An 11,949-nucleotide genomic window follows, 5' to 3' on the forward strand; every position below is an offset into this window, starting at 1 on the left:
CTAGGTGTATATGACTATCTTCTCTCAGAACACAATCGGAGTTATATTAAAAAAATATCCTGGCTCTTCCAAGCTTTATAATGGTAGTAAAAGGCGTTCATGATATTGAAGCCCAAAACAATGCATCCATCCATGACAAAAGTAATCCACACAGCTCCAGGGGGTTCATAAAGGCCTTCTGAAGCAAAGCGATGGATTTTTGTAAGAAAAATATCCATATTTACAACTTTATAAACTATAATAACCTGCTTCCGACAAAAACATATGCAAGTCGACTTACAGCGGAAGCTGATCATGGGATAATTTTCATTTTTGGGTGAACTATTCCTTTAACAATGATTTAAACATTTGTTCATTAATCTGCACGGGTCACACTTTTTTGACACTGCCTACAACAAGCAAACACATTGCAATAGTTCAACATTGTTCAAAAAAAATATTTCAATGCTTTAGTGTTCACATGCAAAACTTGCGTTTGCTCACAAAGAACTCAAAAGTTTTGCAAGCAAACACAAAGTTTCTTGGGGGAACGCAAACATTTTGTGAACGAATGTAAAGTTTCTCGTTGGGATGCAAAACTTTTGAAAGAGAAATATTTTTTCCTCCCATATCGATTTTTTTTCCCATCACCCTTTAGATGCTCCATACTCGAGAGCAATTAATCAAAGCAAATTCATTTGTGCTAGTTTTTATTGTTAAAATGGAATTGGTTTATAGTTGCCAACCCTACGCTCTAAAAAAATGGTGGGTTAAAAACAACCCAACTTGAGGTGTTTTTAACCCAGCACGTTTTAGAGTGTAAAGAACCGCCTTTATTTTTCCGGTAACACTTTACAATAAGTTTTAATTTGTTAACATTAGTTACCTACAATAGTTAACATTTTTTTAGATATATATATTCTCTCTGCATGCAGTACGTTAGCCACGCTTGTCAGGAAAATTAGTGAGAACACACACAAACACATAGTTTTATTGAATCATACGTCATCAACAGTGGTTCAATTCCATGATTAAATATGACTACGTTCATATCAGCAGGGAACGAATACCGGAGTTCACATGAACCGTAATAAGAGGACAGTTGAACATGCATAAACTTGCATAAACATGTGACTTGCATAAACACAATTTAGTACGCTTTGAAATATTACCTTGTGAAAGCAAACCAAACCAAGATGCAGCAACATTGTAGCAAATTAAGTCTCTGTTTCGGAACAACGCAATCAATCTACAGGTGTGAAAACGCCCTCAACATTTACTATGTATTTTTATTGAATAACATCACCAAATGTGCATTAACTAATAAATAACATTAACAAAGCATTAACTATTAACAAATGGAACCTTAAATGTAAAGTCTTACAATTATTCTTGTGGTAAAACAAAGTTAACATGTAATGAGAAGCAACATCATGCATCAACGCAAAATTCCATGACATAAGAGAGAAACCTGCGCGGTCATTCCGCCTAAATAACTGTTCCTTATCTGGCATGGAGCTGATGGAACACCAGCACAGAATTTTTATTTCCCTTCCCAGCAGCCTATTTCCCTCAGCCTCCACTCAATCTCTGGCTGAAACAGAGGTGCCTGAACTCTAAAGGTGTCATTACAACAGAAGAGATGGGGCATGAATAAGAAGAGCAAAAAAAAAAAAAAAAAAAAAAAAAAAAACTGTGCAAAAGATAGGCAAAGTCGGAGAGAGACTGATGGAGCATGAGAAAAGAGACTGTGTGAGAGAGACTATAGACACAACTGGAGGAACAAGAGAAAAATCGAACAAGATCTATACATATCACCATACAATGTAATAATGATGTAATTAGCCAAAGTAATAAGCCAATGGCAATATTTTGGTCTAAATGAGACTATACATTATCATCAAAGTTCCTGTCCTGCCAGTGCTGACATCTGCAGACAGTCGACGATTTATTAAATCTAATAAAAGCACTGAACAGTGGCACTTCAAATAAAAAATGACCTCTTGAGTCTGATTCAGTACAGACAATGAGCTTTCTATACTCTCACTGAAACACAGGCTCAGTCTAAGTAGAGTGATCTATTATCGACTTAGTAAGTCATTTGTTGATGGAGATTCAGATCTGTGCCGCCTGTGTATGATTTTTTTTTTTCTTTAAACCAGAAATCTACTAATTCACTAGTTCATTGAAATTAGTGTCGTATAATACCAGAGACATCTGGAAGCCGGAAACAGCAGACTATAAACAACAACAAAGAAAGATACATGAGCATTATATTTTCACAGAAACTCATAAAAGCAAAAGGGGGGAAAAGAGAGGGGAAATATTGTGCTTATTAAAAAAAAAAATAAATAAGAAAAATAAGTCCTTCATTTACAAAAATATACAATGATATTTTTTGTTTACTTTTTTGGTGTGAATTCTGATAAAATTGTGTAGTGTAGTGTTAATTATTTCTGTAAAATATACCAGATTTGGTCAGTTTCCAAAACCAATGACTAACGTGTACAATCAACACTAGTATGCCAATTAAACTAGCATTGGCCACTGCTTATTAGTACATTAAATCAAAATGCATAATTTGGCACAAAACAAAAGTTATCAAGTGACTGCTGCATTTTTTTTTTCCAGAAAGAAATAAGCTTCACAACTACAGCTCTCTCATGTTAGTGCTAACGGAACAAACCTTACAAGTGCTTTATTGATTCACATGTAATGCCACATCTTATGAACCCCCATCCAACACTCCAACACATCACCACATTTAGCCAAAGGGCTTTGTTGAGGATAAACAGTTTAATTTGCACCCAAGGGCTTCCCAGGAATTCCCAAGCAATTTGCACTTTGTTGTGTTAGAGTAAACTGCTGAAAAACGTACACACTTGGCATTAGTGAGTGCGCGGTTTCTCATGGGGAGTATTTGTTCATGATGGAGGCTTTCAGTGTGTATCTCTGAGCTATTTAAAGTGCTGAAGAGAAGATGAGTCTTGTGTTTGTCTCAAAAGGCATGGAACAGAATAAAGTCTTTCCCTAGAGAGAGTGTCTCTAAAAAGACTGCTGTTAATTGTCTGACAACTGCAGCGTGTTGCTCCTATTAATTCCCAAACAGGAGTTTAGAAGCGTTTCACCCTTCTATAGCGCCAACTACAAAGGTTACTCTAATTGAGGTCCAATTTGACCAAATATTTTGCTGTTATGTTTAAAAAGATGCAAAACAGCATATAGAATTAAAGGATTAGTTCACTTCAGAATTAAAATTTCCTGGTAATTTACTCACCCTCATGTCATCCAAGATGTTTATGTCTTTCTTTCTTCAGTCGAAAAGAAATTAAGGTTAAGGAAAACATTCCAGGATTTTTCTCCATATTGTGGACCTTACTGGGGTTCAACGGGTTGAAGGTCCAAATTGCAGCTTCAAAGGGCTCTACACAATCCCAGACAAGGAATAAGGCTCTTATCTAGCAAAACAATCAGTCATTTTCTAAAAAACAATAAAAATGTATATACTTTTTAACCGCTGCTCTGCAATGCACCACGCATTACTTAATCATGTTGGAAAGGTCACATGTGACATAGGCGGAAGTACCGATCAAGTGTGTACAAAGCAAACATGCAAAGACTAAGTCAAACAGCCTTTACAAAAAAAAAGGTAAAACAATGATGTCAGACGATTTTGGAGTTTGAGGAAAAAATGAGATGGATTTTTTTTCCGCCCTACCACGGTACTTCGCCTACGTCACTCGTGACCTTTCCAACATGATTACGTAATGCGTGGCGCATCGCAGAGCAGTGAAAGACGAGCATCTGTGGTTAAAAAGTATATACATTTGTATTTTTTTTTAGAAAATGATCAATCGTTTCTCTAGATAAAGACCCTTATTCCTCGTCTGGGATTGTGTAGAGCCCTTTGAAGCTGCACTGAAACTGCAATTTGGACCTTCAACCCGTTGAACCCCAGTGAAGTCCACTATATGGAGGAAAATCCTGGAAAGTTTTCCTCAAAAGTTTTCCTTAATTTCTTTTCAACTGAAGAAAGAAAGACATAAACATCTTGGATGACATGGGGTGAGTAAATTATCAGGAAATTTTAATTTTGAAGTGAACTAATCCTTTAAAGGGATAGTTCACCCAAAAATGAAAATTGTCATTAATTACTCACCCCCATGTCGTTCCAAACCCGTAGGACTTTCGTTCATCTTCAGAACACAAATTAAGACCTTTTTGATGAAATCTGAGTGCTTTCTGTCCCTCCGTTGACAGCTACGCAACTACAACTTTGAGGCTATAAAAAGTTCATAAAGAGATCGTAAAACTAATCCATATGAATTGAGCAATTTAATCAATTTTCTGAAGAGACATGATCTCTTTATATGATGAACAGATTTAACTATTCACTTTTATTCACATATTTTGGAATGACATGAGGGTGAGTAAATGACAGAATTTTCATTTTTGATTGAACTATCACTTTAAAGAAAATACGTGCAAAATTATGTGACTGCGACAAAAAAAAAAAAAAAATACAGAATGTTAATTATGACATCATCTTAGCCAAGTTCTAAAGTTTGTGTATGTCAGCTTGTGTATAAAATAATCTGTTCCATTCAAACACTTCACTTGTGCTTGGTTGTCTTATTGACATCTGTGTGTGTCACTGCTGTTTCCTATCTGTTTCTCAAGTACTTTTTCACTTCCAGACAATAAAACAGTCCTATACAGATAAGACCAAGTTGTACTAAATGCAAGTGCCACCTCTGGTGCGTGTTATCAGACCACAGGAGTAGGTGCTGAATGACCAATATGTCAAACTCTTGAGTCAGTTGAGATAAAGAGCCGGTCTATTTATGTCAGGCAACCCCTAATTGTACAAAAAAAAAAAAAACACACATTTTAAAGATTCTTAAAGTTTTATGATTAAAATTAATACTTAATACAACAAAAAGCAAATATGCATCTTTACAGGCACATCATATGAACAGCCAGTCAATAAACTTTAAGTCAGTCCTTCCAAGATTTCGTGGGATTTTTTTCTGATTTTTGCGCCCTAAAATTACTTGGCTTTTCTCAAAATTTGTGGCAATATTTACAGCATGTTTTCATGGTTTCACAGAGATCATCGGCCCCAGTGGTGAAACATTGAAATTTCTAAATGTTTCAAAACAATTATGACATAACGAAGCCTCATTTACTGAAATCACGTGACTTTGGCAGTTTGATACACGCTCCGAACCACTGATTCAAAACAAAAGATTCAGAAGGCTGCGAAGCTTCATGAAGCAGTGTTTTGAAATCACCCATCACTAGATATTGTTGAATAAAGTCATTATTTTGTTTTTTTGGTGCACAAAAAGTATTCTCGTCGCTTCATAACATTAAGGTTGAATCATTGTAGTCACATGAACTGTCTGAAATATGTCTTTAGCAGCTTTCTGGGCATCTGAAAGTGTAAATTAACTTGCTGTCAATGGACGCCTCACTGAGACATCGGATTTTATCAAAAATATCTTAATTTGTGTTCCGAAGATGAACGAAGGTCTTACGGGTGTGGAACGACATTTACTTTCCTACATCGTGAAACCTTTAGTTTTACAAATGGGGACAAACTATGAAGTGTGAACAAATAATGTTTTGGACATCACATTAAAGGTGCCGAAGAATGTGTTTTCAAAAGATGTAATATAAGTCTAAGGTGTCCCCTGAATGTGTGTTAAGTTTCAGCTCAAAATACCCCATAGATTTTTTTTATTCATTTTTTTAACTGCCTATTTTGAGGCATCATTAAATATGCGCCGATTCAGCGCGTGGCCCCTTTAAATCCTCACGCTACCCCGCCCCCGAGCTCGCGACTCATAAACAAAGTTCACACAGCTAATATAACCCTCAAAATGGATCTTTACAAAGTGTTCGTCATGCAGCATGTCTAATCGCGTAAGTATAGTATTTATTTGGATGTTTACATTTGATTCTGAATGTTGTTTTGAAAGTTTAATTGTGCTCCGTGGCTAACAGCTAACATTACACACTGTTGGAGAGATTTATAAAGAATGAAGTTGTGTTTATGAATTATACAGACTGCAAGTGTTTAAAAAATGAAAATAGCGACGGCTCTATTGTCTCCGTGAATACAGTAATAAACGATGGTAACTTTAACGACATTTAACAGTACATTAGCAACATGCTAACGAAACATTTAGAAAGACAATTTACAAATATCACTAAAAATATCATGTTATCATGGATCATGTCAGTTATTATTGCTCCATCTGCCATTTTTCGCTATTGTCCTTGCTTGCTTACCTAGTCTGATGATTCAGCTGTGCACATCCAGACGTTCTGCCCTTGTGTAATGCCTTGAACGTGAGCTGGCATATGCAAATATTGGGGGCGTACATATTAATGATCCCGACTGTTACGTAACAGTCGGTGTTATGTTGAGATTCGCCTGTTTTCCGGAGGTCTTTTAAACAAATGAGATTTACATAAGAAGGAGGAAGCAATGGAGTTTGAGACTCACTGTATGTCTTTTCCATGTACTGAACTCTTGTTATTCAACTATGCCAAGGTAAATTCAATTTTTGATTCTAGGGCACCTTTAAAAATAACATTAAAACTGGGCAATATTTAAAGCTTTGAAGTGCTGGGAAAAGTTGTGTAAAGCACTTAAAAGCACTCGAAAACATTAGACCACAAGTTATTTCTGTTAGTTTCACAATGTTTCTCATGGTTTCCAGATTACACGTGCGCTGGATAGAAACCGCTTGAATTCACCACAGATTAACATCGCTGTGAAATCTTGTGAGAAGCATTTAGGTTAAATTCGTTGCAGAATTCTCTGTTAAACCACAGATATCAGATCAAATATCAGATATCATATCAGATCAGTGTCCACAGCGGCACCGTTTGATCTGATATCTGTGGTTTCACAGAGAATTCTACGAATGTGAATGCTTCTCACAAGATTTCACAGCGATGAAATTAATTCTGCGGTGAATTCAAGCGGTTTCTTCTCAGCGCATGTGTAGAAATGTTGTGTGATCGAGATCGGCCCGCTGCTCTGAATTCCAGTCGCGACGCGTTGTCTATTATTGGTCCGAGCTGCGCAGCTCAATCGAGTTGACTAAATGCATGTTGCGATGATGTCACGGGACGTGTCTAAGCCCAAAATCTGCGGAAAATCTGGGGCAATTAAGAAAAAATGCAAGATCCTCCGATTACTGCGGAGTTTACTTGATTTTGCGATAAATTCGGCGATCGCAGAATCGCGAAATCCTGGAGGGACTGTTAAGTATGTAAAATTATTCTTGTTCACTTAAATTCAGACTAATAATTCAGCATGTAGACTAAAATGACAAAAAAAAAAAAAATACATAATAAAAGGTTAGGCATTGAGCAGATCTCCCTAATGAGGGGCGCAGCTCACGATGCTAGTGTATTACTGACTTGTACAAAGCTCGACATTTTCATTTCACATGTACATTGACAGTACAACAAGACACTAGTATTCAAAGTATACATGAATAAACAAAAATGGACATCTTTGAACAAATATGATGTATTATGCTTCAAGGAGTGAGCATGCATATGCACACAACAGGAAAAACTCACTGAAAAATATAGAAAAGGTTTATAAATGTGAGTTGACCTCTTTCAAAGGCATGGTACTTTTATGAACAGCATTTACAATTTACAGGTAGGCGATGTTTGGTTGTAAAGACCAGGAAGTATGGTGAAAAAAAGGGAACCTCACAAAGAGGCCTGTGTCGACCAAATATGTTACATGAAAAGCATTTCAAGGCAAGCAACAGAAAGCTGTGAAAGCTCTTGAATGATCTAAAACTCAAACTGAAAAGTAAATTTTCAAAAGCATTTCCAAGCTCGTAAAGTAAATAAATGGGACATGCTTCATTAATATCTCTCCAGAACAGCTGTTCGGATTAAACAAACAGATATTATTACTGGCTTCTATTCAAATGCCAATAATAATAAAAGTAAAATTTACCACCTAAAAAGACCTAGAATGAACTCCTGAAAACATATTTCTGCACTAATTTTCCTTTGCATCTCCAAACAAGGATAGAGAAAGAAAAACTGCATATGCTCTGAACATCTTCTGTACACCAACTGTTCAGATTAACTGAACAGAAAAAGCAAACAATCTTTACCACTGGAATTTTGAGGTTTAGAAAATGTTAACAAGACTCATGGACTAAATACTTAAACCCTGTTCTACAGAAGAGCTATGACCATTTTAAATAAATGCAATGTGGGTTTGGACACTAACTCCACACCTCATTCTTTGTCACAGTAATCAGAAACCCTCCCAATGACAACAGCAAGTTTTTAGATTCTAAACAATTCAAATTATGTCACATTTATTTCGTTGTGATAAATACTGTCAAAACAGTAAACAAATAATTCATCTGGAAATTACGCTAACGTAATTAGCCTAAGAACTGACCTTCCTCAAGGCCTGGCATCTTGTTTATTTCAGAACATTTTAATTGCTATTTACAACCTTTAAAGGATTAGTTCACTTCAGAATTAAAATTTCCTGATAATTTATTCACCCCCATGTCATCCAAGATGTTCATGTCTTTCTTTCTTCAGGATTTTTCTCCATATAGTGGACTTCAACAGTTACCAATGGGTTGAAGGTCCAAACTGCAGATTCAGTGCAGCTTCAAAGGGCTCTACACGATCCCGGACGAGGAATAAGTGTCTTATCTAGTGAAACGATCTGTCATTTTTTTTTTTTTTTTTTAAATAATTTATATACTTTTTAACCACAAATGCTACGCCATGCATTACGCAATCACGTTGGAAAGGTCATATGTGACGTAGGCTGAAGTATCGCGGTAGGGCGAAAAACTTGATCTTATTTTCTCCTCCAACTTCAATATATCCAACATCGTTGTTTTACCTTTTATTTGTAAAGGGCGTTTTGTAGACACTGGATCGGTACTTTCGCCGAATCGGTAATGTCACGTATGACCTTTTCAACATGATTACGTAATGCGTGGCGCATCGCAGAGCAGTGCAAGATGAGCATTTGTGGTTAAAAAGTATATAAATTTTTTTTTTTTTTTTAGAAAATGACCGATAGTTTCTCTAGATAAGACCCTTATTCCTCGTCTGGGATCATCTAGAGCCCTTTGAAGCTGCACTGAAACTGCAGTTTTGACCTTCAACCCGTTGGTAACTGTTGAAGTCCACTATATGGAGAAAAATCCTGGAATGTTTTCCTCAAAAACCTCAATTTCTTTTCGACTGAAGAAAGAAAGACATAAACATCTTGGATGACATGGGGGTGAGTAAATTATCAGGAAATTTTAATTCTGAAGTGAACTAATACTTTAAGAAAACTGTAAAACTTGGATTATCATCACATAATATGCCAATGGAAACAATAAGAGCTTTCGTGAAGACACATATGACCCAGAGGAGAATAAGGGCTCGTAAAACCCAAATAAAACAGACCTGTATTTCCTCATAGGCCTCGTCGACGGTGGTGACTTGGTGCTGTTCGTGTAAGGCAGGCTCATCGCAGAAGAAGCACACCAAGCTCTTGTCACTTAAGCAGAAGAGCTTGACCTTTTCATGGTCCTTGCATGGGTACGAGTTCCTCTGGGCGTTTAGGATGGCGTCCAGAGGGAAAGCGGCGTACCTCTCCACAATGTTGGAAAGCTTCAGGCTTGGGGATAAAAGGGGATCTGTGAAGGTCCTCCTGCACTCCGGGCAGTCTCGTGTGCCGTGATGCTCCTGTCTGCTCCAATGCTCAGTGATGCACTTACGACAGAAGTAGTGCTCACAGCCGAAACTGACTGGGTCTTGATAAATGCTCAGACAAATGGAACACAAGAGCTCGTCCTTCAGACAGCAAGCCATTTGAATTTATGGAGAGGTCGGTCATGCACTGTGCAGGTAGCAGGATGCACAAGCCCTGAGCCTCCAAACCAGCTGGGCTTCCTAAATGTGCGTGTGAGTCTTAAAAATGTTCCTCTAGTGAATTAGGTGAAATGTTCTAGAAAAGAAAAGCAGAAACAGAGCATAAGCAAGACATTTAAAAGACGATTCTGCAACAGGTACACTAAGTTTAACATTTTAGACACGGACTTTGCGCTAAATTATCATGCACTGATGAGTAAATGCAGATAAATCTTCCACCGATTGAAAGCAGAGAGGAAAATGTTGATATTCCTTAATTAAAAGAGACTTGCCTGAAAATCTGATTATTTACTGCCCTCATTCTGCAGGATTCAATAGGACCTTATCAAGCCCATTAAAAATATAATTACATTTTCATTTAAGAATCTGAAACGATATTCCCTGGGCCTGGCTAATTAAAGACATTCATTTCTACTTTTTTTTTTTTTTTGCATACTGTCACTCAGTCACCATCCAATTTACCAGGATTCAAAAGAATCCAAACATGCAGAAATTAAAAAAAGAACTGAATAAAATTTAGCCCTGTATTTTTTGTATTACTTTTTCCTTTATTATTTTCTGTATTTATTTAACTTTTATTTTACTACATATATTTAATTTAACTTTACTTTTATTGTTTTGATTTATTTTCCTATTATTACATTTATTTATTCATTTATTTATTTAATTTTATTTATGCAGGTTTGGGATTCCATAATCTTGTCAAGTCCATTTAAAGAACAAATTAAATCATTAAGAATATTGCATTTAAAAGTCTAAAATTATTCAAAATGATATTCTCTCGCCACTTGCTAATTAAAGACATTCATTTATAAAACAGGTTAATTTATACAAGCGGTCACTTAGTCACCAAACACTTTTCATTAAGACCTTTTCAAATAAATTTAAAGAATGTAATATATAAACATCTGAAATTATCAAAATAAATTTCCAGTTGCTAATTAAGCACCTCGAATCTCTACATAAGGTTATACACATTTCCACCATAGGCTTCAACTAAAGTTAATTGGATCTTATCAAGTCCATTTAAATTAGCGGTATACAAATCAGAAAGCTCTTGTACACCATGGCAATTGCACAAAAGTTATGAGCATCACTGCTTTGTTTCAAAAAACAGCTTTTTAACCATTTCTCCTCCCTTTTTCCATAATTTTCTTCTTATTGTTTATCAAAGCCGGCTGCTAAATAATTAGCCAGCTAGCAGGATGTGTAAACAGGTTTTCCATGTATTCAATCCTCTGAAAAAACTGACATTATCACTTCATTCACTTACCCAAAACGGTCCTGACGCGTTATACACTGGAAACAGCAGACTGTCACATAATTGGAAGAGCGGGTCGTTGTTTTAATTAGACATTTTCATCATGTCAGATTCTTCTAAGCTGAAGCAACCGACCGCACGCGTAGCTCCTCACAATCCCACTGCTCTAAACTCGATCCAGAGGCGCACAGCAACGGAACGAACCAAATTCACACAGGGGGGAGACACACAAATAGATGACAAGCTAATACAGCTTTCTTGGGACTTTTATTCGCGGTATAATGAAATTAAGTAAAGTACATACTTTAATTTGTGTTTATCATCTGGGCTGGATTCGTGAAGAATATAAGACATTTTTACACCGATGAAGGGTGAATCCCTCCCGCTGCTCTGATGGTACAGCTCCGGCTTCCTCATCACAGGCAGAAATGAGCATATATGATAATATCAGGGTGATTGCTCGCACTCTGCTGGCGTGTATTTGTAGGTCGACACAAAACACAAATGTGTTTTTATACGAGTTCAGCATAGTGTTCAATTATTTAAATTAAAGAAAATTTGAAGTCAATCCAAAAATAAGTATGTAAATAATTTAGTTTATTGTTTTCTTAATCTGCAATGCAAATTGTCAGCTTTTGTTCAGTATAGAACTCAGTGCAACTTGGCAAAAGTGCATTACGATTTTACATAATGACAATAATCTCATGAAGTCTGTTAAAAACATGTCCAGGATAATAATATTACTATAATGTATAAAGACATAT

At 36.3% G+C, this 11,949-nt stretch overlaps 1 protein-coding gene across 2 annotated transcripts in view; it reads right to left on the reverse strand.

Annotated features, from left to right (window-relative positions):
- The window catches only part of LOC127522555 (E3 ubiquitin-protein ligase TRIM62-like), a 48,642-nt gene extending 37,264 nt beyond the window's left edge, over nt 1–11,378 (reverse strand). Inside the window, exons 1-2 of one of the 2 annotated variants that reach the window (XM_051912649.1) lie at nt 11,198–11,378; nt 9,457–10,000 (exon numbers count right to left, since the gene is read on the reverse strand). In XM_051912649.1, coding sequence (XP_051768609.1) covers nt 9,457–9,864 — 408 coding nt within the window. In that variant the 5' untranslated portion in view covers nt 9,865–10,000; nt 11,198–11,378. The remainder of the gene's footprint in view (nt 1–9,456; nt 10,001–11,197) is intronic. The other variant, XM_051912650.1, reaches the window with a different exon arrangement.
- Nucleotides 11,379–11,949: the final 571 nt, after the last annotated feature.

This window comes from Ctenopharyngodon idella, chromosome 11 (genome assembly GCF_019924925.1).
Source record: "Ctenopharyngodon idella isolate HZGC_01 chromosome 11, HZGC01, whole genome shotgun sequence".
NCBI classification, from domain to species: Eukaryota; Metazoa; Chordata; class Actinopteri; order Cypriniformes; family Xenocyprididae; genus Ctenopharyngodon; species Ctenopharyngodon idella.